The sequence below is a fragment of the Squalius cephalus genome (assembly GCF_949319135.1).
Source record: "Squalius cephalus genome assembly, chromosome: 24".
In the NCBI taxonomy this organism is placed as follows: Eukaryota; Metazoa; Chordata; class Actinopteri; order Cypriniformes; family Leuciscidae; genus Squalius; species Squalius cephalus.
The window spans coordinates 6,277,885-6,302,581 of record NC_137145.1 but is presented as its reverse complement, the minus strand read 5'-3'; the positions used below and the strand labels follow the sequence as shown (position 1 = coordinate 6,302,581).

The 24,697-nt window shown below is 36.5% G+C and overlaps 3 protein-coding genes and 1 long non-coding RNA gene across 4 annotated transcripts; 2 read left to right on the top strand and 2 right to left on the bottom strand.

The window, feature by feature from the left end:
- Nucleotides 1-440: 440 nt before the first annotated feature.
- Nucleotides 441-10,400, bottom strand: dusp11 (dual specificity phosphatase 11 (RNA/RNP complex 1-interacting)). The gene is made up of 11 exons (XM_079861536.1): nucleotides 10,323-10,400; nucleotides 9,704-9,771; nucleotides 8,843-8,918; nucleotides 8,624-8,755; nucleotides 8,330-8,453; nucleotides 7,443-7,503; nucleotides 7,273-7,319; nucleotides 7,130-7,205; nucleotides 6,866-7,027; nucleotides 3,088-3,237; nucleotides 441-1,381 (listed from the first exon to the last, which is right to left on the bottom strand). The coding sequence occupies exons 2-11, from the start codon at nucleotides 9,736-9,738 to the stop codon at nucleotides 1,108-1,110; spliced, it is 1,137 nt and encodes a 378-aa protein (XP_079717662.1). The 5' UTR covers nucleotides 9,739-9,771; nucleotides 10,323-10,400; the 3' UTR covers nucleotides 441-1,107.
- Nucleotides 10,401-13,908: 3,508 nt separating this feature from the next.
- Nucleotides 13,909-16,420, top strand: LOC307152577 (caspase-7-like; the record flags this gene model as incomplete). Its single annotated transcript, XM_079861350.1, has 4 exons — nucleotides 13,909-14,128; nucleotides 14,670-14,833; nucleotides 15,340-15,466; nucleotides 15,564-16,420. 4 exons carry the CDS (start codon nucleotides 13,909-13,911, stop codon nucleotides 15,872-15,874), a joined length of 822 nt encoding a protein of 273 aa, XP_079717476.1. The 3' UTR covers nucleotides 15,875-16,420.
- On the bottom strand, nucleotides 14,014-23,613 carry LOC307152582. The gene is made up of 3 exons (XR_013820019.1): nucleotides 23,498-23,613; nucleotides 18,965-19,214; nucleotides 14,014-14,071 (listed from the first exon to the last, which is right to left on the bottom strand). It is a non-coding gene; the product is annotated as an uncharacterized lncRNA (long non-coding RNA).
- LOC307152578 (caspase-7-like) lies at nucleotides 19,052-21,985 on the top strand (the record flags this gene model as incomplete). The annotated part of the gene is made up of 4 exons (XM_079861351.1): nucleotides 19,052-19,271; nucleotides 19,856-20,019; nucleotides 21,432-21,558; nucleotides 21,657-21,985. The coding sequence occupies 4 exons, from the start codon at nucleotides 19,052-19,054 to the stop codon at nucleotides 21,965-21,967; spliced, it is 822 nt and encodes a 273-aa protein (XP_079717477.1). The 3' UTR covers nucleotides 21,968-21,985.
- Nucleotides 23,614-24,697: the final 1,084 nt, after the last annotated feature.

Here is a 24,697-nt window from a genome sequence, read left to right as displayed (position 1 = left end):
ACTGATAGGCATTGCTTTATTTTCGAAATCAAACAACTCATAAAATGTCCTATTGTTATTCCATTTACTGTGTATATTCATAAGCAAAAACGCTTCAGACCTTTAAATAATAATAAAAAAGGTACCGTTTCCATTCTAATTACACGATCAACTTTTATTTCATATGGATGCATGATAGAATGCAGCAAAAATAAGAAAAAATATATATTATAGGCCTTTTAGATTTTTTTGACCAATATACCAATTATTTAGAACTTTTCAATGCCAATAAATCATTTTATGAATCAGTTTTAAATTGAACTTTTGTAATATACAATAAAAACAAGTTATTGTATTGAATATATATATTCTAATTATATTGTATTAAATTCAGCGGTGATGACCATACATCTGCTGCTTAATAGCTCGTTTTCTAAAACCCATAAAGAAAATTCATAATTACAAGTGATTGAACAAATAAGCCTTTTATTAATTTAACTTCAACCAGGGTTCTCACAGAATAATGAGATAATCTGACCAGTAGAATTGTAGCCTAAATAATGGACCGTACATCAGCTAGAATATCTTAACGGATAAAAAAAACTTACTTTATAAAATATGTAAAATATAAGGAGATTATAAAACAAGTGTAAATGCACTTGCAATGATGTTTAATATTACATTTCATTCAACTCTTAAGAAATGGTGCTGATGTCCAATTGTAGCCAACTGAGTCAAAGTCCAAGTACACAAACTGTCAGGTCACAAAATAAAAACACAATTTAAAAAAAATAATAAAACAGCCCATTTAACACTAAAAACAAGGTTTACTTCTGAGAATATAAATACAAGTGACAACAGGGCTTTTTTTTAAATGCATTAAAGATATGTGGCAGTCATTTATTGTGTGTATGATTTAGATTTTGACCTAATAACAGATAAATTAATCTAAAAACGTATAGTATTGTTAGCTAGTGGAGTCCAATAAAAAATAAAAAAAAGTCAAGCTCATTGAGAAACCACATCCATTTACTCTTTAAAGAACAAGCAGAGTTCCTTCACAGAGAAAATGATTTAACATTGACAGCACAGTCCAGCAGATCGGGTTGACCAGATGAAGTCTCCATTTCAGCGAGGAGTCCTATCTCTGTGTCGAGGTTTCCGGTGAGGCCCTGGAGGTCTTGTCGATCTGTCTGGAAGGGCATGAGGGTTGTGGCGTGGCTCACGATGTGGAGACTGATATGGGGCTGAAGGACTGAAGTAGAATCCTCTGACACTCTGGTTGGGAAAACCGGGTCTCGTCGATCTCACGCCCGGGGGTGGATGAGGAAACAGAGGCGGGCGGAAGGACTGTGGCTCAGGAGCTCTGAACGACGTCATGTTGTTCCTCTGTTGAAACGGGCTAAGGAGAAATTATGAGAATGATTAAGGAACAGCGTTCACTAAAACCCGCTCATAACACGCCTCTCTGAAACAATCACACAAACCATCATTTCACCTTATTTAAAGATTTAAAGCCCAAGCATCAATGTTTTACCACAGGTTTACTGTGAATGAATTAACTTGTGTCAAGATTGCACATTAGTCACACAGAAATAAAGTGATTTACCACTATTTCACAAAAGAAAGAGGACACACGTACTAGTCGCATCTGTTTCTGTTTATTTGTAGTCACAGGACAGTATGTTTTCATCACATTTAGAAAGAATGATAATTTCTACAAATGTGCCACCAAATATACGTCCTGAGGAACTTTAACACTCTCTCCCAATACAGTTATATTTTCAGTCAGAGAAACAGAGGAAGCTCTAAAAAAAAAAACGCAGTTGCTTTATTTTATGCAGAGCTAAATATGAATATCAGACAGTCCGGTATAAAGAGACAAGACGTACTGACTGATCAAATAAAAACATGATTGTAATAGCCTATATGATTTGTCTGATTTCTTCAAGCGGTCATATTTAGCTACCATGTTTACTATGGTTATGGTTAGCGCACATAGTGTTTTGCATCGGGTCTAAATATTTATTTTACAGTGATTAGAGTTCACATCAGACCACAAACAGAAGGTATTCAAACATGAAAGTGAGTTTTGAGCTAAAATGAATTTAAAAGTCCTTAAGTCCAGTTAGCTGGTATATGGAATCATCCGGCGCTGCCGCCTCCAGACTCAGATAAACTCCGCCCCTGTTCATGACCACTCCTCAAGCCCGAGTTGGCGCGCTTTTGACCAAGGTATTCAGCGGGCCAAAAAACCCTGGCCGTTGGCCCCGAGGAAGCCCCGACGAGGCCCGATCAAGCCCCTGAAGTGACCGTGATAACACGACTGGCCCTGGGACGCACTAGCACGCCTGCTTTTGGCCCGACAGTGGAAACGTGGCTAATGTTGATGATTTAGTCTTGTTCGATTTTTTTCCGCAAAACCAGTTCAGTGCAAATCTGATTCTAAAGATATCATTAGTCATGCCAAGTCACAGTGCTGCTCATTTTTGTATCCGATTGGAATCTGATCTAAATGATTGACTGTCCAACACTGTGTATCACAACTCTTCCAATCTGATTTGTGTGTCTCATGGCCAAATACCTGCGTTGGTTTCAATGTTTTCTATGGCAATGACGTCAACAACATGACAGGGTTTGCAATTTGATATTGTGTAGCTGCGGTACTAGACTACAGAGGCGCCAGGCCCATTCAGATTTTTGAGCCGAATGGATTTGAATGCAGCTTCCAAAAGACAAAAAAAAATATATATTTATACAATTCATAATTAACCCATTGAAGCGTACTATCACACTGGTACGTTCAGTGCGTCACGTGATCAACTGCTAAATTCAAATCTGCCTTTGCTCTTTGTCTGGCGCTAACCATTCAGTGTTTTCAACCACATAATGTTTATGTTTCTGACATTTAAATACAGATAAGTACTAGCAAACCCCATCCCCCTTCCCCATCTATCAAAACAGATTTTTAAAAATCTTTTTTATTTTGCCGTTCACACCCAGATTCCAATGGGATATGCACAAGTGACAGTCTGAACAAGGCTTTAGATGTTCACACAAATTACAATCCTTCTACAAAGTCTTAAAAAAAGCACAGGAGAAGCTTACAAAAATTGATGCTGGGGATTCCTGTGCCCTTGGTCAGATCCTCGTCCATTGTAAGGAGGATCATGGTTATGCTGTTCCCTCCGATGATGAGGAGCCTCATTTGCTAGTCCCCAGTAGGGTTCTTGGTTTGGTTCCTCCACCGCCGCATTACTGCATGCGAGATAAAAAAATTAATTAAATACAACAGTAAACTTCACCAAACAAGAGATCTAATGGCGTCAAGTATAGTTTTTTTTAATAGATGTTGTTATAAAGCAGCTCTTACTTAAAATCATGATGTTAATGTTTATAATATTGTAATATCTTAATGTCTTATAGTTGCATTTAGAAGATTAAAGCTGTGCGATAATTTAGTTTTACATTTTGCAATGAATCAAGTAATTGAGCTATGGTGTATAGTATATATTGTTTTGTATATATGTGAGTGTTCTGTATGTATGCGGATAAAGTTTTGAGTTGTGCGATAATGCAGTTTACATTTTGCAATGATATAAACAAACAATAATGAATTTGGAGAACATTACAGTCATTCTGGGTGATACAGATAAACAGATTTCGGTGAACTTTTAAATAGCCTTATCAGATTTATCAGATGACCCTGCTGTATATCTGTTGCCATTCATGTCAGCCCAAAATTATTTCTACTGTATGAAACTGAGGAGATCGGACATCACCAGAGTGAATTCAGAGAATTTTTGCCGTTCACATTTGTAATCCTATGGGATATGTGAGTAAGTAAGTCATTTTAATTTATAAAGCACATTTAGGGCAATTCCGCGCAAAACTGTCACATCCATAACGCCAACTAAATACCATGGCATTGCGTTATGGATGTGACAGTTTTGCGTGGAATTGCCCTTTACACACAGCGCAAAACTGACCAAAGTGCTGTACAATGAATAAATAAAAAAGACAAGTAAAAAATAAAAACACATAGAATCAATAATCATAATTATATAAAACATGAATAAAAAGAAAACCTTCAATATCAGGGCACACAACACAGAAATCAAACAGGAGTGCTAGGTTAGGGAACAAGGATTTGAACCTGGATTTGAATGCAGCAATGGAGGGGGCAGATCTAATATCCTGGGGGAGCTGGTTATACAAACGTGGGGCAGCAACTGCAAAGGCTCTATCGCCCCTCTGTTTAAGCCGTGAGCACGGCACAAGCAGGAGCCCTTTGTTTGAGGATCTCAGTGACCTTTGAACTGAGTATGGCAGTACAAGGTCGCGCCTCCTAGTGCCAGTTAAAAGACGCGCTGCTGGGTGATGTCAAATATAATGGGCTTATGATCAGAGAAAGTGGCCTCCTCAATCACAATATTATCAACATTAAAACCACAAGATAAAATTAAATCAAGTGTATGTCCCAGTTTATGAGTAGCTTTATCTATATGTTGCGTAAGGCCAAAGGCATCTATTACACCACAGAAATCGCTAACCATAGGTCTATCCGGACAGCAAACATGAATATTAAAGGGTCATGAAACCCTAAACCAAATTTTCTGAGATTTTAACAGGTGTTGAACACCATTGAAGACAATGTTAGCATCTGTTAGATTTAATAGTAGGGGGAAAATGGTAAAAATTTTGTCTTTTTCCGCTATTTTCATCTTCCGGGTTTAAAAACTTCATCATGTCAGTAGCAGAGCACTATAGTACTTTGATGACTCATCGGTGTCTCATAATTATTCATGAGACTGAGTTTTCTTATCCAATGAGAAGACACTGCTCTTAATCATTCATGACACCACGTGGAACTTTCCAATGACAGACATGTCAAACTGTATGATATCGCGTAGTAGATGAGAGAGGCAATGATGGGATGAGCGTTTGTTTTCGTGGTGCACAAGTTCCAAAGCATCTTTCCCCGCGATGCTGCCAGGGCTAGACTCCGGCTGCGGGCGGTTGGTTGGCCATCAACCACAGACACATCTAAACTATGTGTGTAGCAACCATGCAACTGGAGAATGGTGGACTTAATCGGCCTTGTACACCAATGCAGGTTTCGTCTTGCGAGTGATGTGGTCCCGAGGACTTTTCTATCGCTTCAGAGGTGTGTGTGTGTCTAAAATGTAACCCTGACCGTTTTACTTGCCTTTTGTTAAATAATCACTCGTTATTAACATTTAGATATTTCGATAATACCTCAATTGTATCGTATGTTTAATGTGTGCAAATTTCTATGTCACTGTCCATGTTTATTATGTGGGTTCAGGGGTCGCGTAGATCTAGGCTGTGTACGGAAAGTTTTTTTTTTTTTTTTTAAGCGGAGAATGTATTATTTTCAAATATATGCATTTATAGTTTGTATATAAACAAATATATATTTTATAATGACAATTATACATAGGCTATGCATGTACATTTATATGTTTTAAATACAATTATGATTACTGTAGGCTAATATATGTAGCAGTGCATTCAGTTACTTTTGAAAGGACAAAAATAAGGTGTCAGTGTATTTCATTAGACTTTAGCTTTGCCAGCTATAAAAAAATATAGCATTTCCTCATGTTTTACCACTGATTTTTAGTGACAGTCGATATGCATGAGCCAGTGGATGACATTTACCCCCCCTCTCCCCAGCCGTGCCATACCACACGCAATCCCCTCCCTTCTTATCACAGCCATCCATGCCCATTTAAGTTGCATTTTTCAAAAAGATTGTGAGCTAGACTTGAGCTGAAAGAGGGGGGTTTCATGTATAAGGAGACGATCATACAGTGACACAAAATGAGAAAGAAAGTCCGAGAATTCAGTTATAAAGTATTTGTCTGGCAATAGATCAGTACACAAACCAATGGTGACATAACAGATTCTACAATTACACATTGCAGTTCGAAGGTGGAAAAACTCCCTGCAAACAGTGTCCGTAATTTAAAATTGTTCCTAAAAACAAGAGCCATCCCGCCTCCTCTTCCAACGCACCTCTGCGTGCTAATAAATGAACAATTAGTTGGGCAAAGTTCTCTAAAAACAGACGACTGGCCAACTCCAGCGCTAATCCATGTCTCGGTTAAAAACAGAAAATCCAGATTGTGACGAGAAAAAAAGTCATTCAGAACGAAAGTCTTGTTAGACACTGACCTGCTATTGACCAGGCCCACTTTTGCTTTTGAGTAAACCGCAGCCTGGGGGCAACGAGAGTATTCCAAAGGGCGGATGTTCAGCGAGTTTACCCCACCGCTACGGATACGCAATCTCGGTTGAGCAGGGCTAACGGGCATTTGGGGTCGATGCAGGGTAATGTATACGTGACAAGAGTACCTCAGATCCCACGAACGTCAAGCCAGGTAGAGATCTTTCCGACCTAGAATGTCTGCAAAGAGCTGGCAGGGACCTAATTGTGCGGGAGAAGCACTCGCTCCTCTCCTGATCTTCACCTGGACGCCTCCGCGTTTGCCTCGGCGCCTCCGACGCTTCCTACGGTTAGAGATACAGCAAGGTAGCCGAATGACGCACTCAGCGATGGGGTAAATAAACGAAGGGTGACATCCGTCGTAAAGAACAGGGATCACCAGTGCGTTTCTGAGATCCAACAAAGTATTCCGATCATAGGACCTTGTAGCAGCAACAGAACAGTACCGACACAGCGTAAGTGACAACACAAACAAACATAGTAGAAGTTGACGGAGCTGACGGCAAGCCGACAAACACACTGGCGCCATCTTACTCACATCACCTGTGCACAACTGACAGTCTGAACAAGGCTTTAGAGATGATCACACAATTCACAATCCTTCGTCTTAAAAAAAGCACAAGAGAAGCTTACAAAAATTGATGCTGGGGATTCCTGTGCCCTTGGTGAGATCCTTGTCCATTGAAAGGAGGATCATGGTTATGCTGTTCCCTTCGATGATGAGGAGCCTCATGTCGTGTCTCGCTTGCTAGTCCCTGGGAGGGTTCTTGGTCTGGTTTCTCCATTCCCACGTTACTGCATGAGATAAAAGTAAAGGTAAAATTAAACGCAACAGTAAACTTTATAATATATTAAGTTATATGTGTACTGTGCGTACAACTGTGTAGAAGAGCTCACCTTCTCTTGGGCCCATTCCTCAGGTCATCTAGATAGTTCTGCCTCTCCATTGAGTGTCCTCTTGATGCATTGAACACTGGAAGTAATCACACCATTTAGATAATACCAAAAAAGCATGCAAATACACAAGTGAGTATACTTACAATTAATTGCTTTTTGGGGCTTCATCCCATCAACATCAATTAGGTATCTATGATATAATATTTAACAGTGACAACGGATGGATGCAATAGCTCATCTACAGACAAAGTTGAATGATCACGAATACGGCTGGCATGTTTGCAAACATTCATACAAAAAATATGCTACTTACCGACAAATAAGATAGCCAGTGCGATTCAAACCATGTGTGCAATGAACACCAATCAGCTTCTCTGTAAAAAAATATATACTGTTAATCATTCTCCAATGACGGTAAAGACATATATATGATGTTACAAACAATTTCGATTTCAAATAAATGCTGTTTTTTTAACTATTCATCAAAGAACTCTTTAAAAAAGGTTTCATGGTTTTGATAAAAATATTAAGCAACTGTTTTCATTATTGATAATAATAATAATAAATGTTTCTTGAGCAGCAAATCAGCATATTAGAAAGATTCCTGAAGGATCATGTGACACTGAAGACTGGAGTAATGATGCTGAAAATTCAGCTTTACCATAACAGGAGTAAATTACATTTTAAAACATAAAAAAAAAAAAAAGTTATTTCAAATTGTAATAATATATCACTATATTACTGTATTTTGATCAAATAAATACAGCTTGGGTGAGCATAAGAGACATATTTCATAATGTAGTAAATAATTTTATCAAATCACCAAAATTACATATTTAATGTTTTTCCTTTATAAATAAATTCTTGCCTTAAAATAGCTTGAATGTAACTCTACGCCCTTGCCTCATTTAGTATACGAATAAGCGGTTCTATGAATATGCAAATTAGATATCCACAGAGATCCACTCGTCGACAATCACACGTTGATCTGATTGGTTACAAGGTAGTTTGTGACACCAGAAACACCAGCGATTTCAACCGTCTTTGGTTCACAGCAGTTTTAAGGAGAAAATACTCCGCAATGGTGTTGACTTATGAATTTGCACATGCTTTGTCTTTAAGCATATTAAAAACACCACATAGACATATAAACATTAAAAACTTGATTTTCACCACAGGGGGGCTTTAACTGTAACATACCATTGTTTTCATTGTCATGGAGAAAATGTCTGACGGCCTTCTTGAAGCTGAGAATCGTGGCATTGTTTGGCACTTCATGCCCTGCTGTGAAGATCTTCAGGTGGTACAGCGTGTTTGGCAAATCCTGAAACAATTGCACATTTACAGACAATTAGTACAACAACCGCCATGAAAAAACATATTGTTGCTCCAATCTCGTCATGCTAAATTCTTCAGCAGGGAGGAGATGTTTACGTTCATGTGGAAAAATATGATTAGCTATTTATAATCAGAAACACTGACTATAATTCCTACCTGTACTGTGTAGTAACGCGTTGTGAAGGTCAGATCGATGATGAGACCCAGTTCTTGTCCTTCCTTCTCCAACATATGGACAAGATCAAATGGTTCAAATGTTTCTGATTGTGTTAAACGACACCTAAAAGACTACAACAAAAAGAACAGACAGCACTGGAATTAAATCCAAGTTTAAATGATAATTTCAAGGTAAAGGATTTGTTCGTGTCTTCAGACCTGTTTTAAAGGTACTTTGAAGGCGATGAAGCGTGTTCCAGGGATCCGTTTACCCACTGCAGTATAGTCTGTCCATCTAAAGAGAATATAGCTTTAGTAAAAAAAATTATCTTAAAGGTTTCCTTTAGTTAAAGGAGTTAGTTCATCCAAAAATGAAAATTCTGTCATTAATTACTCGCCCTCATGTCGTTCCAAACCCATTAGACTTTCGTTCATCTTCAGAACACAAATGAAGATCTTTTTGATGAAATCTGAGAGCTTTCTGTCCCTCCATTAACAGCTACACAAACACTTTGACGCTTGAAAAAGTTCATGAAGAGATCATAAAACTAATCCATATGAATCGAGCGGTTTAGTCCAAATTTTCTGAAGAGACTCGATCACTTTATATGATGAACAGATTGAAATTAGGCTCAAACGTGCTGCGTAACACCAGTATGAACCTCATTGGTTCTCACACGTCAAGCGAACATGCTTGAGCTTCTGTTTACCATGACTGATGTGTGAGTTGATGAATGTTTATATGTGAATAAAAGCCTAAATTCAATTTGTTCATCATATAAAGCGATCGAGTCTCTTCAGAAAATGTGGACTAAGCCGCTCGATTCATATGGATTACTATTAGTTTTACGATATCTTTATGAACTTTTAGAAGATTCAAAGTGTCAGTTGCGTAGCTGTCAATGGAGGGACAGAAAGCTCTCAGATTTCATTAAAAAGATCTTCATTTGTGTTCTGAAGATGAACGAAAGTCTTACGAGTTTGAAACGACATGAGGTAGAGTAATTAATGACAGAAGTTTCATTTTTGGGTGAACTATCACTTTAAGCAACCTCATGAAATAAGTCAATAAAAACTCACCTATCAGGAATGCCATTTTTCCCCTTTGAATGCATGTCTTCACAGCAGCTGCTTTACAATGCCATACACTTTTCAAAACACAGATATGTTTGATTACATCTATACGTGACTTTTATTACAGCAAGCAGAACTCAAACTCATATACCTTTACTAAACACTAAATTCTGAAATATTTATGAATTAGTTAGACCAAAGCCTGGTTTCACAGACAGGGCTTAGATTAAGTCAGGCTAGGCCTTAGTTCAATTAGAGCATTTAAGTAGCTTTTATAAACATGCCTTAGATAAAAAAAACACTGGCACTGACACATTTTAAATGATGTCCATTCAAGTTGCTTTCAGTTAAAATAGCTCAAATATGCATTTTAGTCTGGGACTAGCTTAAGCCTTGTCTGTGAAACCCGGGGTAATAATTGCGTCAGTTAAAGTTATCAAAACCAGACCTGGTTTCACTTTAAGCTATTACTAAAACAAACTTAATTTAATATTCAGGCCTTAACTGTCTTTTTTTTAAACTCCCAAGTAAGTGTTGTGTTCGAGCTCGGTAAAGCGTCATAACAGCTTTTATACTTAAATACAATAGAGAATAAAATATGTTTACTGAAAAGTAGCCCGTTTACCTCTGTGATATATTCTTCTTCCACGTTACAGACTCGCGTGGCCAACTCCTCTGACGTCATCCTTCTGCTCGTGACTGCAGGCGCTGCTGCCGCTCTGAGGCCGGGAGGTGAAACTGCAGCTCAACCACAACTGAATGCGAGCCGACAGACACAACATTTACAGTCAAATATTTTTGTATAACAACACCCTTTAACTATTTAAAATTACCGTTGTCTTAGGGAATCGTTTATAAAAGTGTTAAGCGTGTTCACACCAAGGTTAACTTGATATTAAGTTTTAATAATGGCCGGTTTCACAGACAAAAAGCATGTTTGAGCTGTCTTAGCTAGCAAGAAGGTGGCTGGCCGCACACTGGATTCAGTACAGACTACAGAAGTCTTATCAAAACATTAATTTTATTTTATGGATTGCATCATGCAAAAAGTGCAAAGCTTTTATGTCTTAACTGAAAGAAACTTGCACTGACATATCTTAAAATATGTCCAGTAGGCTAATGTTTTTTTAAGGCACATTTATAAAAGCTTCTTAAATGTCCTAATTGAACTAAAGCCTGAGCCTTGCTTAAGCCTTGTTTGTGGAACTGGGCCTTAATGTTCTAATTTAATCCATGCGACACAGAGGATTTATAAAGTTGAAATCACTTTCAGAACGTTTTTTCCAGCTGATGAACAATAAAAAATAAAATAAACTGCCAATCAAAAGCTCGAACAATAAAAAAAATTAAACTGCCAATCAAAAACTCGAATATTGAAAGTGACAGACAACTAAACCGCAGCGCTAACAGAAGTATGGACGCTAGTACAGTTATGGTAATACTAAATAGGCTATCGTTGTGTGGCTTATACGTAAAAAAAAAAAAAAAAAAAAAAAAAAAAAAAAAAAAATATATATATATATATATATATATATATATATATATATATATATATATATATATATATATGTTTAAAATGATGTATCATATGAGATTCAGTTATTCAACTGCTCACATTATCTCGGTGGCCACAATTAGCCTGTTGGATACTTTCGTTCGTGGATACATTTAATCTCTATTTTTAGTCATTAGGCTATTAAATTTACTTTCACATGTTTTAGAGAACTAACTTGGGTGTAGCTAGTCTACTAGACAGACATCCTACACAGTGACTTTTTAGGGAATTTTGGCAGACGAGGAAAAGCTGCAATTAAAAACGTAATCAAAAGGAATGTTTCTCTAGTCTAGACTAGAATATGCATTACAACTGTGAATGCATGCGTGACTATCTGCAGTCAAAACGTGCCTGTAGAATATAATTTTTATATATATATAATTTATTTCTCATCTAAATTATAGGCCTATTCTAGGCTATGCATATTCATAGTGAAGACTGGGGATAGTTGTCACACAAGGAAGGGCTATGAGGTTTTGAATCCAAAGTCCAATTTGACTTTGGTTTCAATCAATTTGATTGTTTTGAACAATTCACTTTATTCATTAGACTATAACATCTGTTAGCAAAAACAATGCTTTATTATTTTGAACTTTTACAATAATTGGTGAATACAAAAAAATGTTCTGATCATTATTTTGAGTAACTTTAAAATACTGTGTGAATGCGGAAATCAGGAAAGAGTTGTGCAGACAGACAGATTTACAGGGAATTACCTTTGCAGGAAGTAGGCTATGTGAGACGAGAGGAATCTGTGAAAACGAAATGTTCCTCTGGAGACAGAAATGCCCTGGAGCAACACGTCTCCGGTTGTGAACTCGTGATGCTGTCTTTCAATTAAACTGAATTTAATATTTTAAAAAATTGCTTACAACGTTTGGAATTATATTCATATCCATCCACATTCTTTGGATAAAAAAAAATCTTTGTTGCAAAATTTTCAGTCAGAATTGATTTGTGATGTATCACAAGTACATGTTTTCACGATGTTGAAAGTTGGTTGCTTTAAATTAGAATGTGTGTGTGTGTGTGTGTGTGTGAATTCTCTCCAATTAAAGTTTGAATATCATCATATTTTTGTCATGGTTTTTTTGTCACATTTTACTTGAGAGAAGTTGTTTTATGTGTTGTTATTGTACATTCTCTATGTTGGCAAAAAAAGACAGTTGAGTTTACCATGTAATATGACAACATGCCTCAGTCAATAAATGAACTCAGCTTGTTTGTTTCCATGTTACACTGAATAAAAATTTGGTGTAGGATTCACTTTGAAACAATGTTCACTCAGAAAGACTGAAAGTCTGTTTCATGTAAAAAAGTCTGTTCATGTTTTTTTACTGTGTATTTGCCTATAAACAGAGATTAACCTTCAATAATTATAATAATAAACTATATAGAAATATTAATTGGATCTCCCCTTATTTTCTATCCCTGACTACTGTTGAAATGTTGCTTCCTGCTTCCTCACAAAACTTTGCAAGTGTAAATAAAAACACCTACAAGTTTGCCCTTGAGCAACACGTCTCCGCTTTGTAACTTTCAATTAAACTGAATTTAATATTTTTAAAAATTGCTTACAACATTTGGAATTATATTCATATCCATCCATCCATATTCTTTGGATAAAAAAAATCTTTGTTGCAAAATTTTCAGTCAGAATTGATTTAGACACAAATGCATGTTTTCACGATGTTGAATGTTGGTTGCTTTAAATTAGAATGTGTGTGTGTGTGTGTGTGTGTGTGTGTGTGTGTGTGTGTGTGTGTGTGTGTGTGTGTGTGTGAATTCTCTCCAATTAAAGTTTGAACATCATCATATTGTTGTCATTTTTTTTTTGTCACATTTTACTTGAGAGAAATTGTCACGTGTTTTATGTGTTGTTATTGTACATTCTCTATGTTGGCAAAAAAGAAAAAAGAAAAAAAAAGTGTTGTTTTACAACAGTATTTAAATTAGTTGGAAAAAAACATAATTGGCTATTTAATGCAGGTTCCCATTGTGACAGTTTACCACAGTATGACAACATGCTTATGTCAATAAATTAACTCAGTAGCTTGTTTGTTTCCACGTTACACTGAATAAAATTTGGTGTAGGATTCACTTTGAAACTATGTTCACTCAGAAATCGAATTGCTAGTAAGGTTCCCAAATAATTGCAACATAACAGCAAGCAACACATTGCATTAAACAAGCCAATTTGAAGTCGGAAGACTGAAATAGCATTTTTCTTCAGTAATCTGATTTTTATTTTTTTTTATACTGTGTATGAGCCTATAAACAGAGATTAACCTTCAGTAATTTTAATAATAAAATATAGAAATATTAATTGGATCTCCCCTTATTTTCTATCCCTGACTTAAGTTGAAATGTTGCTTCCTGCTTCCTCACAAATCTTTGCAGAATTTATGCAAAGTGTAAATGCATAAAAACACCTACAAGTTTTATTCCCTTTAATGTTTGCAGACAGCAAGATATGAAGTTGTGTAATCAGAAATGATGACACAAAGGTATTGCCCAGAAATACTCCACATAGTGACTTCTGAAAAGGGGCAGGGCTCATAGCCTACTATAAAGGCAGATCTTCTGAGAACTAAGGCAACTTACTCTGAAACACTTTGATTGCATTGAAATTCAGCGTTTGACAGAAGAGAGAATCATGTCTTTTTTTAGACATCCTTTCACAGCTAGCAAGACTGTGAGGAACAGGGCGTTAATAGTGTCTGTGGAGAACTTCTATCCAGATGTAGATCTGAGCAGGAGGAGCGGCGTGAAGAAAGACACTCGAAGGCTTCACAAAATCCTCACCAAACTCGGCTTCTCTGTGGAAATTAAAACAGACATTGAAGCAGAAGAGATCAATGAAGCATTTAAAGCAGGTAATGTGAGCCAGCATATGTATTGATGTTTACTTTCTAATATGACTTCTTACTCCACATTTTGATTCTTCTATTTATATAAAGAAGTAAAATTGTTCCATATATGTGTGGACGAGTCAATGGGTTTGCATGCCATTACGAATTTGACTGCAGATAATCAGACTTTTAATAGATAAACTAACTATCCATTCCAGATACTCATTAACTCTGTCCTCTTGAATGTCCTGTTGAATGAGAATTTGATGTTGCTATCATTTAAAAATGAATGAATGAATCATATGAGCAATAAAACTACTAGTCAGTGACTAAAAGTCACGCAGACTGGAATCTGAACATATATGATATGACATGAACGGAGGAGATTGAGTCATTGTTAATCAGTCCTTAGCCTCGTAAACCATGACAGCATTTGAGTTTTGCCTGAAGATAACTAATCATTTTTCAATAGGAATAAATAAGCTAAAAAAAGAACACATGCAGAATCTGTTCGTTTTATTTGGTTATTCATCACTGGTTTTTTAACTCTGTCCTCCATCCTCAGAGAGCGAGAAGACGGTCAAAGACTGTTTTATGGGCATCATATCCACTCATGGTGAGGAGGGTGTTGTGTTTGGTGCTGACGGACATGCCGTAAAATTGTCCGAGATCTACAGCTACTTCAGAGGCCCATCAATGGCGGACAAGAGCAAACTCTTCCTGATCCAGGTACAATTCCTGAAAAACATCCTCACTGGGAAACTCGTGACCTTTCATGTTCTCTGAATAAGAGTCTGTGCCTCAAGAGGGACGTGTTGATATTGCATTCCATTTTATAAATCCTTTAACCATCTATACTGGCATTTTAGACAGAACATTTTTGCATTTTAATTGTACTAAACTTGGTGTCTTTTGTGGCACTTGCTATCTGAACACACACACAGATGCAAAAACATGAAGATGATTCAAAAAGGTTAAATGGTCTTTAAAAAAAAATCACACTTTTGACTGTTCACGGTCAAAAATGACCACTTTGAAATTAATGGGAAATACAAAAAATAAAAAGCAATTTTTGGGGGTTTTCTCCCACAGCTGTTGAAATCTTATTTGCTTATGACATGGCTACTCCAAATAAAAATATGTAGACATTAAATATTGATTTTGAGTTGGATATTCTCCCAAGGCTTGTGTCTTTATAGTTGAATGTTTGCGATTCTCGTGTCTTTCTGCTGCAGGCTTGTCGAGGTCATGGGTTGGATGAAGGTGTGGAGACAGACTCTTCATCCTCAGAGGAAGAGGACGGCATGTCTGAGCTTTTGTCCATTCCTATTGACACCGCAGTTATGTACGCCACACCACCAGGTACGGTTTATTAACTCCAAAACATTGTTTGCATAGATCATAAAGTCCCAAACGCTTCACTTCCTCATCACGTTCATGTGTCTCTTTTGTTTTGAAGGTTACGCTGCGTTCATGCATCCTACAGGCGCAGTGTTGATTCAGACTCTCTGTAATCTGCTGGAAAAGGAAGGAGGTCCAGATCTGGAGATCACAAAACTTCTGACTCGACTGAACTACCAGGTGGCCTACAACTTCCAAGCGAGAGGGCAAAAGTTGGGCGGTAAAAAGCAGATGCCGTGCTTCGTGACGCGCTTTACCAGAGAAGTGTTCCCGTTCAGCAGGACGGCAGCAGAAGATCTGAGCTTGACCTTTGCTGCCACAGAACTCATCGATGAACCCAGAAGGTTACGGAAGAGCTCCATCAGCTGAAGATCAAATAGGTTCACTACTGACTGTAAAACATATGTGGAGAAACGGCTTCTTGTTATCTATATTATCTCATTGCGTGAGATAACATAACTTTGCATAAACTTGCATAAACAGCAGGAAGTCAGCTGATGGGAAACGTGCAAGACGTGAACTATGTGTTCCTCTGAAGTCTTGAACTAGTACTTTTGCTACTACTTTTATTTATCTTTATTAAATTAGATTGTTTTATTAAAACAATCATGTGAATATTCTGTCATTTATTTTGTGTTATTATATATTAATCTTGAAAGTGTTTATCTATTATATGTGATATGCAAATAAAACCTACAATGATCTCTGGTGCAACAACATTTGAATGAAATATTGATTCTTGGAAACACTGAACGTGTTTGAAACAAATGTTACGCCCAGTTCTGTCATAGTCATTCTTTATCGCTGCTATATTATTTAACTGTACTTCAAGGTGTGAACCGTTTATTGCATTACTTTCAAGTCATGTGAGGTGTGTTGACAGCCAATCCAGAAACACAGGATTTCAACACGGCCTGTTAGTCACAAACACTAATGCCATGTTCCATTTAAACATATGGAGTGATGACTATTATTTCTCTGTCATGTTCACATTAAATGAACATATGGAATGCGAGTGTGTTATCTATGCTACTTATCTATGAGCATCCGAGACTGACAGAGGTGCATCATCATGTGTCGTAGGACTTCTCGCCTTGAAGGATCAGAACACACTGTTCCAAAAGTGCTTTGTCAAGAGAAACAGACATCAATGATAAGAAGCAATCCATACTTATCCACAGAAGCGTACTTACAGTTTTACAGCCATATAAGCAGGTACTGATAGACACCAACAGGCTCACACAGTTCATTGTGTCATAACATTATCACTCATTGCTGATAGTTAAAAAAACAGCTATAAATGAGGTCTATACATAATTATTTATTATTATAATAATTTAGAAATAAGAATTAAATGAATTCCTCCTCAAATCTTCATAAAGTAACGACGTTTATGGGTTTTGAAGCATAAATACAAAGGCCAAGGCTGCGTCCGAAATCGCATACTCTGTTGAGTGTGTACACTTTTTGACTAAGTACTTACTTTGCGAGTTCTAACAATGTTCTAGTATGAATTTGTGTAGCATGAATGTAATCCGGACGTACTACATTTGCCATGTTGTCATCGTCTTGTGACTTGAAGTCAGGCCACACGTCTCAGGCCGGAAGTGAAGGGGTGGTGTGAATGTCGTGCAGAGGACTGTGTTTCTTTCATTACGTGGTTAACAATTTATTTATATATTAAGTTAGGTGTTTATTTTTCTAAATACAGATTATGTGCATGTATTTCACATTTTATTTGAACAAATACAGTAATAAATGTATTTCTCATGGTTATTTCATGTTAGTTAACACATTAACTAATGTTAACAAATGAAACCTTATAATTGCATGGATTTCATGCTGTTGTTGCAGATAGTTAAAGTTTTCTCTATATTTCTGTCTTAAAGCATGACTTTCCAAATATAAGGAGATGGTGGCCACTAATTCTCTAATTTAGGAGTTTTCTCTGTGAAAGGTATCTCTTCATGTTCCTCCAGCTTACACACCCTATCCCAATACTAAAACAACCAAAAAATGACAGAAAACCTCCAAAACACACTACCAACAAGCTTTAACAAAGGAGACGTGAAGAACAAGCCACATCCAGCAGCAGCAGCGAGGTTTTCATCATACAAGTTATATTATAATTAAATATATATTAATATTATATAAAATATTAAAATGTAATCATTCTTTGACAATTTCCTAAAGAAGGAATTCCCAATAATCAGATACACGAAATTGGCTGTGAAATGGATACATTCCAACAGACATTTTCAGGAGCTTATTTTCCTCAAAATGGAAGAGGACGAGGAAATGACCCTCCAAAATCTCAGGAACAGTTGGAAGATTCCAAAGATCCTTTTACGTTTTGTTTCCATTTAGGGAAGACATGGAGTATTTTTTAAGAATTATACAATGGGACTGAAAAGTAAAGTTTTAAGTTTTAAGAGTGTTAAGTTTATACATTTCCTTTTTATTTTTATTATTATATGTTACAATTATATTTCTGTTTAATTTTTAAAATGATAATTTTAGTTCTGTTATTTGTTGTTGAAATGTCTACACTTTAAAATTTGTTAATGCATTAAACATGAACTAACAATGAACTAGATTAATAAATGCGTTAAAGGTTTCGCTCATTGTTAGTTTGTGTTAAAGGGATAGTTCCCTCGAAAATTGTGTCATAATTTTCTAACCCTCAAATTCTGACTAAACCTGTATGCGTGTCATTGTTCTGTTGGTTACAAAAGAAGATTTTTTTGAAGAATGTTGGTTATCAAACCGTTTCTGGTCCCCACTGACTTCCATAGTATTTTTTCCCCCCACTTCATTCCATATATGGTTCGCCTTCACATGTGGCCTGGGTTGCGTGTCCTGAAACGTATGTGGCGCTGCAGATATATCTCTCCGTGACAACGGCGTTTATATGCTACTTCTGCAGCAGTCTTAAACAACGATTTACATTTAAGCCTTTGGGATGGGAGCACATCTTTATTAGCGCTGAGAACGGGTGGATATGAACACAGTAAACAGGCAGCATCATTACTATTGATGTACTTTCCACTGAAGTTTTGTATTTCAGCAGGTATGAACATGAACATAGCTAATAAAAACATAAGAAAGGGTAATTAGCAGAAAACAGGGTGAAATGCTTTTCTGTTTACTTTGTTTTACTATTCTAGTTTCAGTATTCTTATGGTTCAACTTAATGTGTAAAGCAAGTAAAAACATTTTATGTAATTATATACTATACATTAGGAATATTATTTCAATTTGAGTTATCATCAAACCATTGCTGGTAAATTGGAAGATAAATACAAGCATCTATAAAGGTAGTAAATCATCTTTTTATGAGCTAAAGCTTCTGATTTGTCTGGAAGTGCCAGTGTTGCGTAGATCAGACTCATGACACTGTTAAAGTCTGGAGGAAACGCTCCATATATGGCCTGATAGACTGCAAATAGCAGGACTCACCTGTTTTATGATGTCGAGACAGACTCTCCTTATTCTCACACAGTTTTTGACTGCATTACACCTCAGCGTTTGACAGAAGAGAGAACCATGTCTCTTTGTAGATATCCTTACACAGCAAACAAGAGGATGAAGAACAGGGCGTTAATAGTGTCTGTGGAGAACTTCAATCCAGGTGTAGATCTGAGCAGGAGAAGCGGCGTGAAGACAGACACTCAAAGGCTTCACAAAATCCTCACCAAACTCGGCTTCTCTGTGGAAATCAAAATAGACAGTGAAGCAGAAGAGATCTATGAAGCATTTAAAGCAGGTAATGATGTTGTTTAGTCTAATCATTTATGCAATTCTTTTTTTTCCACCAAGCAGAATTCATATTTCAAATATGCTGTGCTTGCTTTTGTGTTTCTTAAAAACACATTACATAAGGTCATTTATTGGTGCCAAAGTCCATGTTTGTTAATAATGGCTGCTGCCCTCAATTATCAGCAAGCACAAATTGGCACAAACTCGGTTTAAACTTGTACATTTTTGTTGAAATACGATTTGATTTTAATAGAAAAAGGATTGGGTTTTGGGGGGGTTGAATGACAATTTGATGTTGCTATCATTTAAGAATGAATGAATGAATCATATGAGCAATAAAACTACTAGTCAGTGACTAAAAGTCACGCAGACTGGAATCTGAACATATATGATATGACATGAACGGAGGAGATTGAGTCATTGTTAATCAGTCCTTAGCCTCGTAAACCATGACAGCATTTGAGTTTTGCCTGAAGATAACTAATCATTTTTCAATAGGAATAAATAAGCTAAAAAAAGAACGCATGCAGAATCTGTTCGTTTTATTTGGTTATTCATCACTGGTTTTTTAACTCTGTCCTCCATCCTCAGAGAGCGAGAAGACGGTCAAAGACTGTTTTATGGGCATCATATCCACTCATGGTGAGGAGGGTGTTGTGTTTGGTGCTGACGGACATGCCGTGAAACTGTCTGAGATCTACAGCTACTTCAGAGGCCCATCAATGGCGGACAAGAGCAAACTCTTCCTGATCCAGGTACAATTCCTGAAAAACATCCTCACTGGCAAACTCGTGACCTTTCATGTTCTTGCATAAGAGCCTGTGTTATAAGTATCGATGGCTGTTGACATTACATTGCAGCTTTGAATTCTTTCGCTTGAATTCTTTTGAAATCTATACTTTTTGTTTTTAGCATTTTGAAAAATTGTAAAAAAAAAAAATCTTAATTGGAATTATAGAGAGCCCTACACGTGACAAACTACTTTGACAAGTACGATTTACTAAAACGAGGGAACAAATTCTTAATTGCGTCCCCATGATTTAACTAAAACAAGGGAATACATTCTTAAATGAATAGTTCACCCAAAAATGAAAATTATCCCATAATTTACTCATCCTCAAGCCATCCTATGTGTATATGTCATTTTTGAAGCTCCAAAAAGCACATTCATTAGAGATGATCCGATATTACATTTTGTCCGATACCGATAACCGATAATTCTTTAAATTTGAAAGCCGATAACCAATATATTGGTCGATAAATCTAAATCCAAATTCTTACATAATGTTTGAGAGCCTGATTACAAAAGCAAAGGTCTCACCGTGAAAAGCCATGTCCCAAGCATTCAATTATAATGCTCTCATATGTATGTAGCCTATATGAGACAGACTTGCGCTGCATGTTGCACTTAACTGTATTTTCCATTTTGAAGTGTTTCCAATCATATTTCGAGCAGTTCAAAACCATCATGGCGAACAGTGTGCATCTGAAGTGTCTCAGCTGAAGGAAATTTATCGACTTTAATATATTGCCCAAATTTTCTTATAGGGCTGATAACTATAACATTAAAAATGAACATATATCGGCTGATACCGATATGGTAGCCGATATAGCATCCATCAAAAAAATGTCTCCATAAGACTCCAGTGGGTTAATAAATGCCTTGTGAAGTGAAGCAATGGGTTTTTGTAAGAAAAATATCCATATTTAAAAACTTTATAATCTATAATCACTGGCTTCTGGCAATGGTTGTATGCACGTTCACAAGAGCGTCGAGTTCTGGTGTAACAGTGACCTCTGACCCGACGCTTTTTGGCGCTTCAAAACACTATTTAATGCCATTATAAAGCTAGGAAGAGCCAGGATGTTATTTAATATAACTCAAATTGTGTTTGGCTTAAAAAAGAAAATCCTAGGATGGCTTAAATGTGAGTACATTATGGGATAAGTTTTATTTCCGGGTGAATTATTCCTATATTCCTATATAATACGAAAATATAGAGCAATTTTTGGGGGTTTTCTCCCACAGCTGTTGAAATCTTATGGATATTGGCACAAAAAAATGTAGTCATGAAATATTGATTTTGAGTTGGATGTTCTCCTAAAGCTTCTGACTTGTTAAAGATTTTAATTGAATGTTTATGATTCTCGTGTCTTTCTGCTGCAGGCTTGTCGAGGTCATGGGTTGGATGAAGGTGTGGAGACAGACTCTTCATCCTCAGAGGAAGAGGACGGCATGTCTGAGCTTTTGTCCATTCCTATTGACACCGCAGTTATGTACGCCACACCACCAGGTACGGTTCATTAACTCCAAAACATTGTTGGCATAGATCATAAAGTCCCAAACGCTTCACTTCCTCACTCACGTTCATGTGTCTCTTTTGTTTTGAAGGTTACGCTGCGTTCATGCATCCTACAGGCGCAGTGTTGATTCAGACTCTCTGTAATCTGCTGGAAAAGGAAGGAGGTCCAGATCTGGAGATCACAAAACTTCTGACTCGACTGAACTACCAGGTGGCCTACAACTTCCAAGCGAGAGGGCAAAAGTTGGGCGGTAAAAAGCAGATGCCGTGCTTCGTGACGCGCTTTACCAGAGAAGTGTTCCCGTTCAGCAGGACGGCAGCAGAAGATCTGAGCTTGACCTTTGCTGCCACAGAACTCATCGATGAACCCAGAAGGTTACGGAAGAGCTCCATCAGCTGAAGATCATTTAACAGAGACTGACTGTAAAAATTCTGATAGGGAAACTACTACTTTATCTCAGATAATCCTTTATATAACATCTCTCAAAGTATCTGACTGGAGTCTGATAATGAAGCTAGCGACGTCATGTCACGTTACATCTCCAGAAGGAAGTGAGCGGGTCGGGAAAGTTCCCAGATGTGACCTGCTTTCTTAGTGCTCCATTTGGGTCATAAGATTTTGCTACCTCCATATTTTCTATTTATTATGTATACACTACCATTAGAGAGTTTGGTGTCGGTTTGGTTAGATTTTTAAAAGTTTTTGAAAGAAGTGTCTCATGCTCACCAAGGGTGCATTTATTTGATCAAAAATACATTCATATTGCGAAATATTATTACAATCTAAAAGTACTTTTTTCTTTTTTTAAATGTTTTCAAATAATTATAATTGATTCCTGTGATGCGAAGCTGAATTTTCAGCATCATTGTCTTCAGTGTCACGTGATCTTTCAGAAATCATTCTAATATGCTGATTTGCTGCTCAATAAAGATTTCTTATTATTATTAATGTGTCCTGCGTAATATTTTTGTGGAAACGGTGATACATCTTTTCAGGATTCTAGAAAGGTTAAAAGAACAGCTTTGAAACAGAAATATTTTGCAGCATTATAAATGTCCTTAATGTACTTACCACAAGCAAAGAGTAATTAAAGTGTAATTTAAGTTTATTATTGACAAAGTTTTGCTAGTGTTAAACATGTATAAAAATCTGTATGATAATAAAATTCATCTATTTGTTAAATATGGCAAAATATGGAAGAGCAAATACTTAGACATAATTGACCTAAATAATAATAATATCAAGCAATTTTGTTTGGTTTTAAAAACATACATAAAGTCTTATTCAACAGCCATTTTCTAGAATTGCTGAAAACGAATGTGAATGTGATCATTTTGATTATATGTCTGTGTTCAAAATAAAACTGAAACAAATGTTCAGATGTCTGTGACTCAGATTAAGTAATCGTGGTCACACGTACTTTGCCCCTGCTATATTTACTGTAGTTTAAGGTGTGTACACAGGATATTGCACATGAATAAATATAAAGAGACAGCAGATCCAGGCATGCAGGATTTCATCAGTGCACACGCCTGTTGATCAAGAATACTGATGTCAGGATCCATCTGAAAATAGTTCACTCAAAAACTGCAGCGTTGAGGGTTTTTTTAATGCTCATTTGAATGAACACAGATGATCAGGTTTTATGCTTCAGGAGATAACTTTTTTATTATTTTATTATGATTATTGCAACAAAAGTCAATATATAGCCTATTCTGGCTTATTTTTTTATTTGAAATGTATACAATATAAACCTGAACTGACTGCTGTAGGTGCCCATTGTGACAATTTACGGTCGGTTACAACACGCTCACAAAAAGTAATCGTAACCGTTTTTTTTTTTGGGCAACAAGCCAACAACGATGGAAATGTTCAACAGCTTCCATACAGGTTTCCATACAGAAAACGAAATTCACAAAACAAACTTACCGTGACCAGGGACGGTGTTGTGTAATATTCAGTTCCTGTGAAAAATTCTTCCAGTGGGTGGAGTAGGCCTATACATGAATATTCATGAGATTCCCATATTGTGGGCGTGGCCTTGAAACAACGCGAAAAATGAATAGAACTGAAAATATTAGTGCACTCTCCTCAAATCGCGAAAAGGTAATTAAGTTTCAATGTTAAACATTAACTGAAACAGTTCATATGAATAGTTTGTTTTATAAGATAAATCGTCTGAGCTGTTTTGCCTGATTGATTACAGGCGTTCAGATAAATAGGGAAGGACACAGCAGAGCAAACAATGAGCCAATATCGTATGCTCGTCTAGGCTAACACGGTTTATTATTAATCATTGTGCCCTATAAAATGTTTTTAAGCTTGCCTGTTGTGAGTAATCATTAATTTCTTGATAGCCATGTTTCTGTTAACTATACATAAACTATAGGCCTATGAAAATGTTTTATTGATCTTGTAATAAACATTGCCATTTGTACTTGATTATATAATACCGTGCATAAACCTTTAAAGCATTGTTCTGATGGCCCAGTCTTCTTGGACATAGGCCAGCAGTTACTATATTTTTAAATTAAGATAGAAAAAAATGATACGCATGTCATCACCACTATGTCATAATGGCTTCATTTTGCTTTTGTGATGCATATATTCATCATCATGTAAAGTTACTGTCGGTTTCAGACTGGATGTAAGATCTGAAGTCACTATAGCTCTGGCAGTGTGTGATCTAGACACACATGGAGGCTTTTCTCATTGAGTGCCAAGGCCCCGTTTTAATAATTATCTCAGACACCAGGCATTCACTTCATTTTGCATTGCATGAGTTGATGAAAAGCATTACAGTTTTTTACAATCACTTACTATTTTCAGAACCTTGATGTCATTTTTCACAACTCTAGACACACAAGCAATGATCAAAATGCACATTTTTCAAAACTCAAACCCTTTTCTCAATTGCTTGGATACAATACACATAAAACTTAGATCATTTGTTCATTCAACAAAAAGCACCTGTTCAATATGACACAACTTAACATCAAAGTACTACTATTTCAAAAGACAATTCACACATTACATTTCAAATGAGAGTCTATTCATTTCCTTACAATGATCTAACTATCAATTGATACAACTGCTCAAAATGATAAGTAACTGTTGCATTACTCTCAA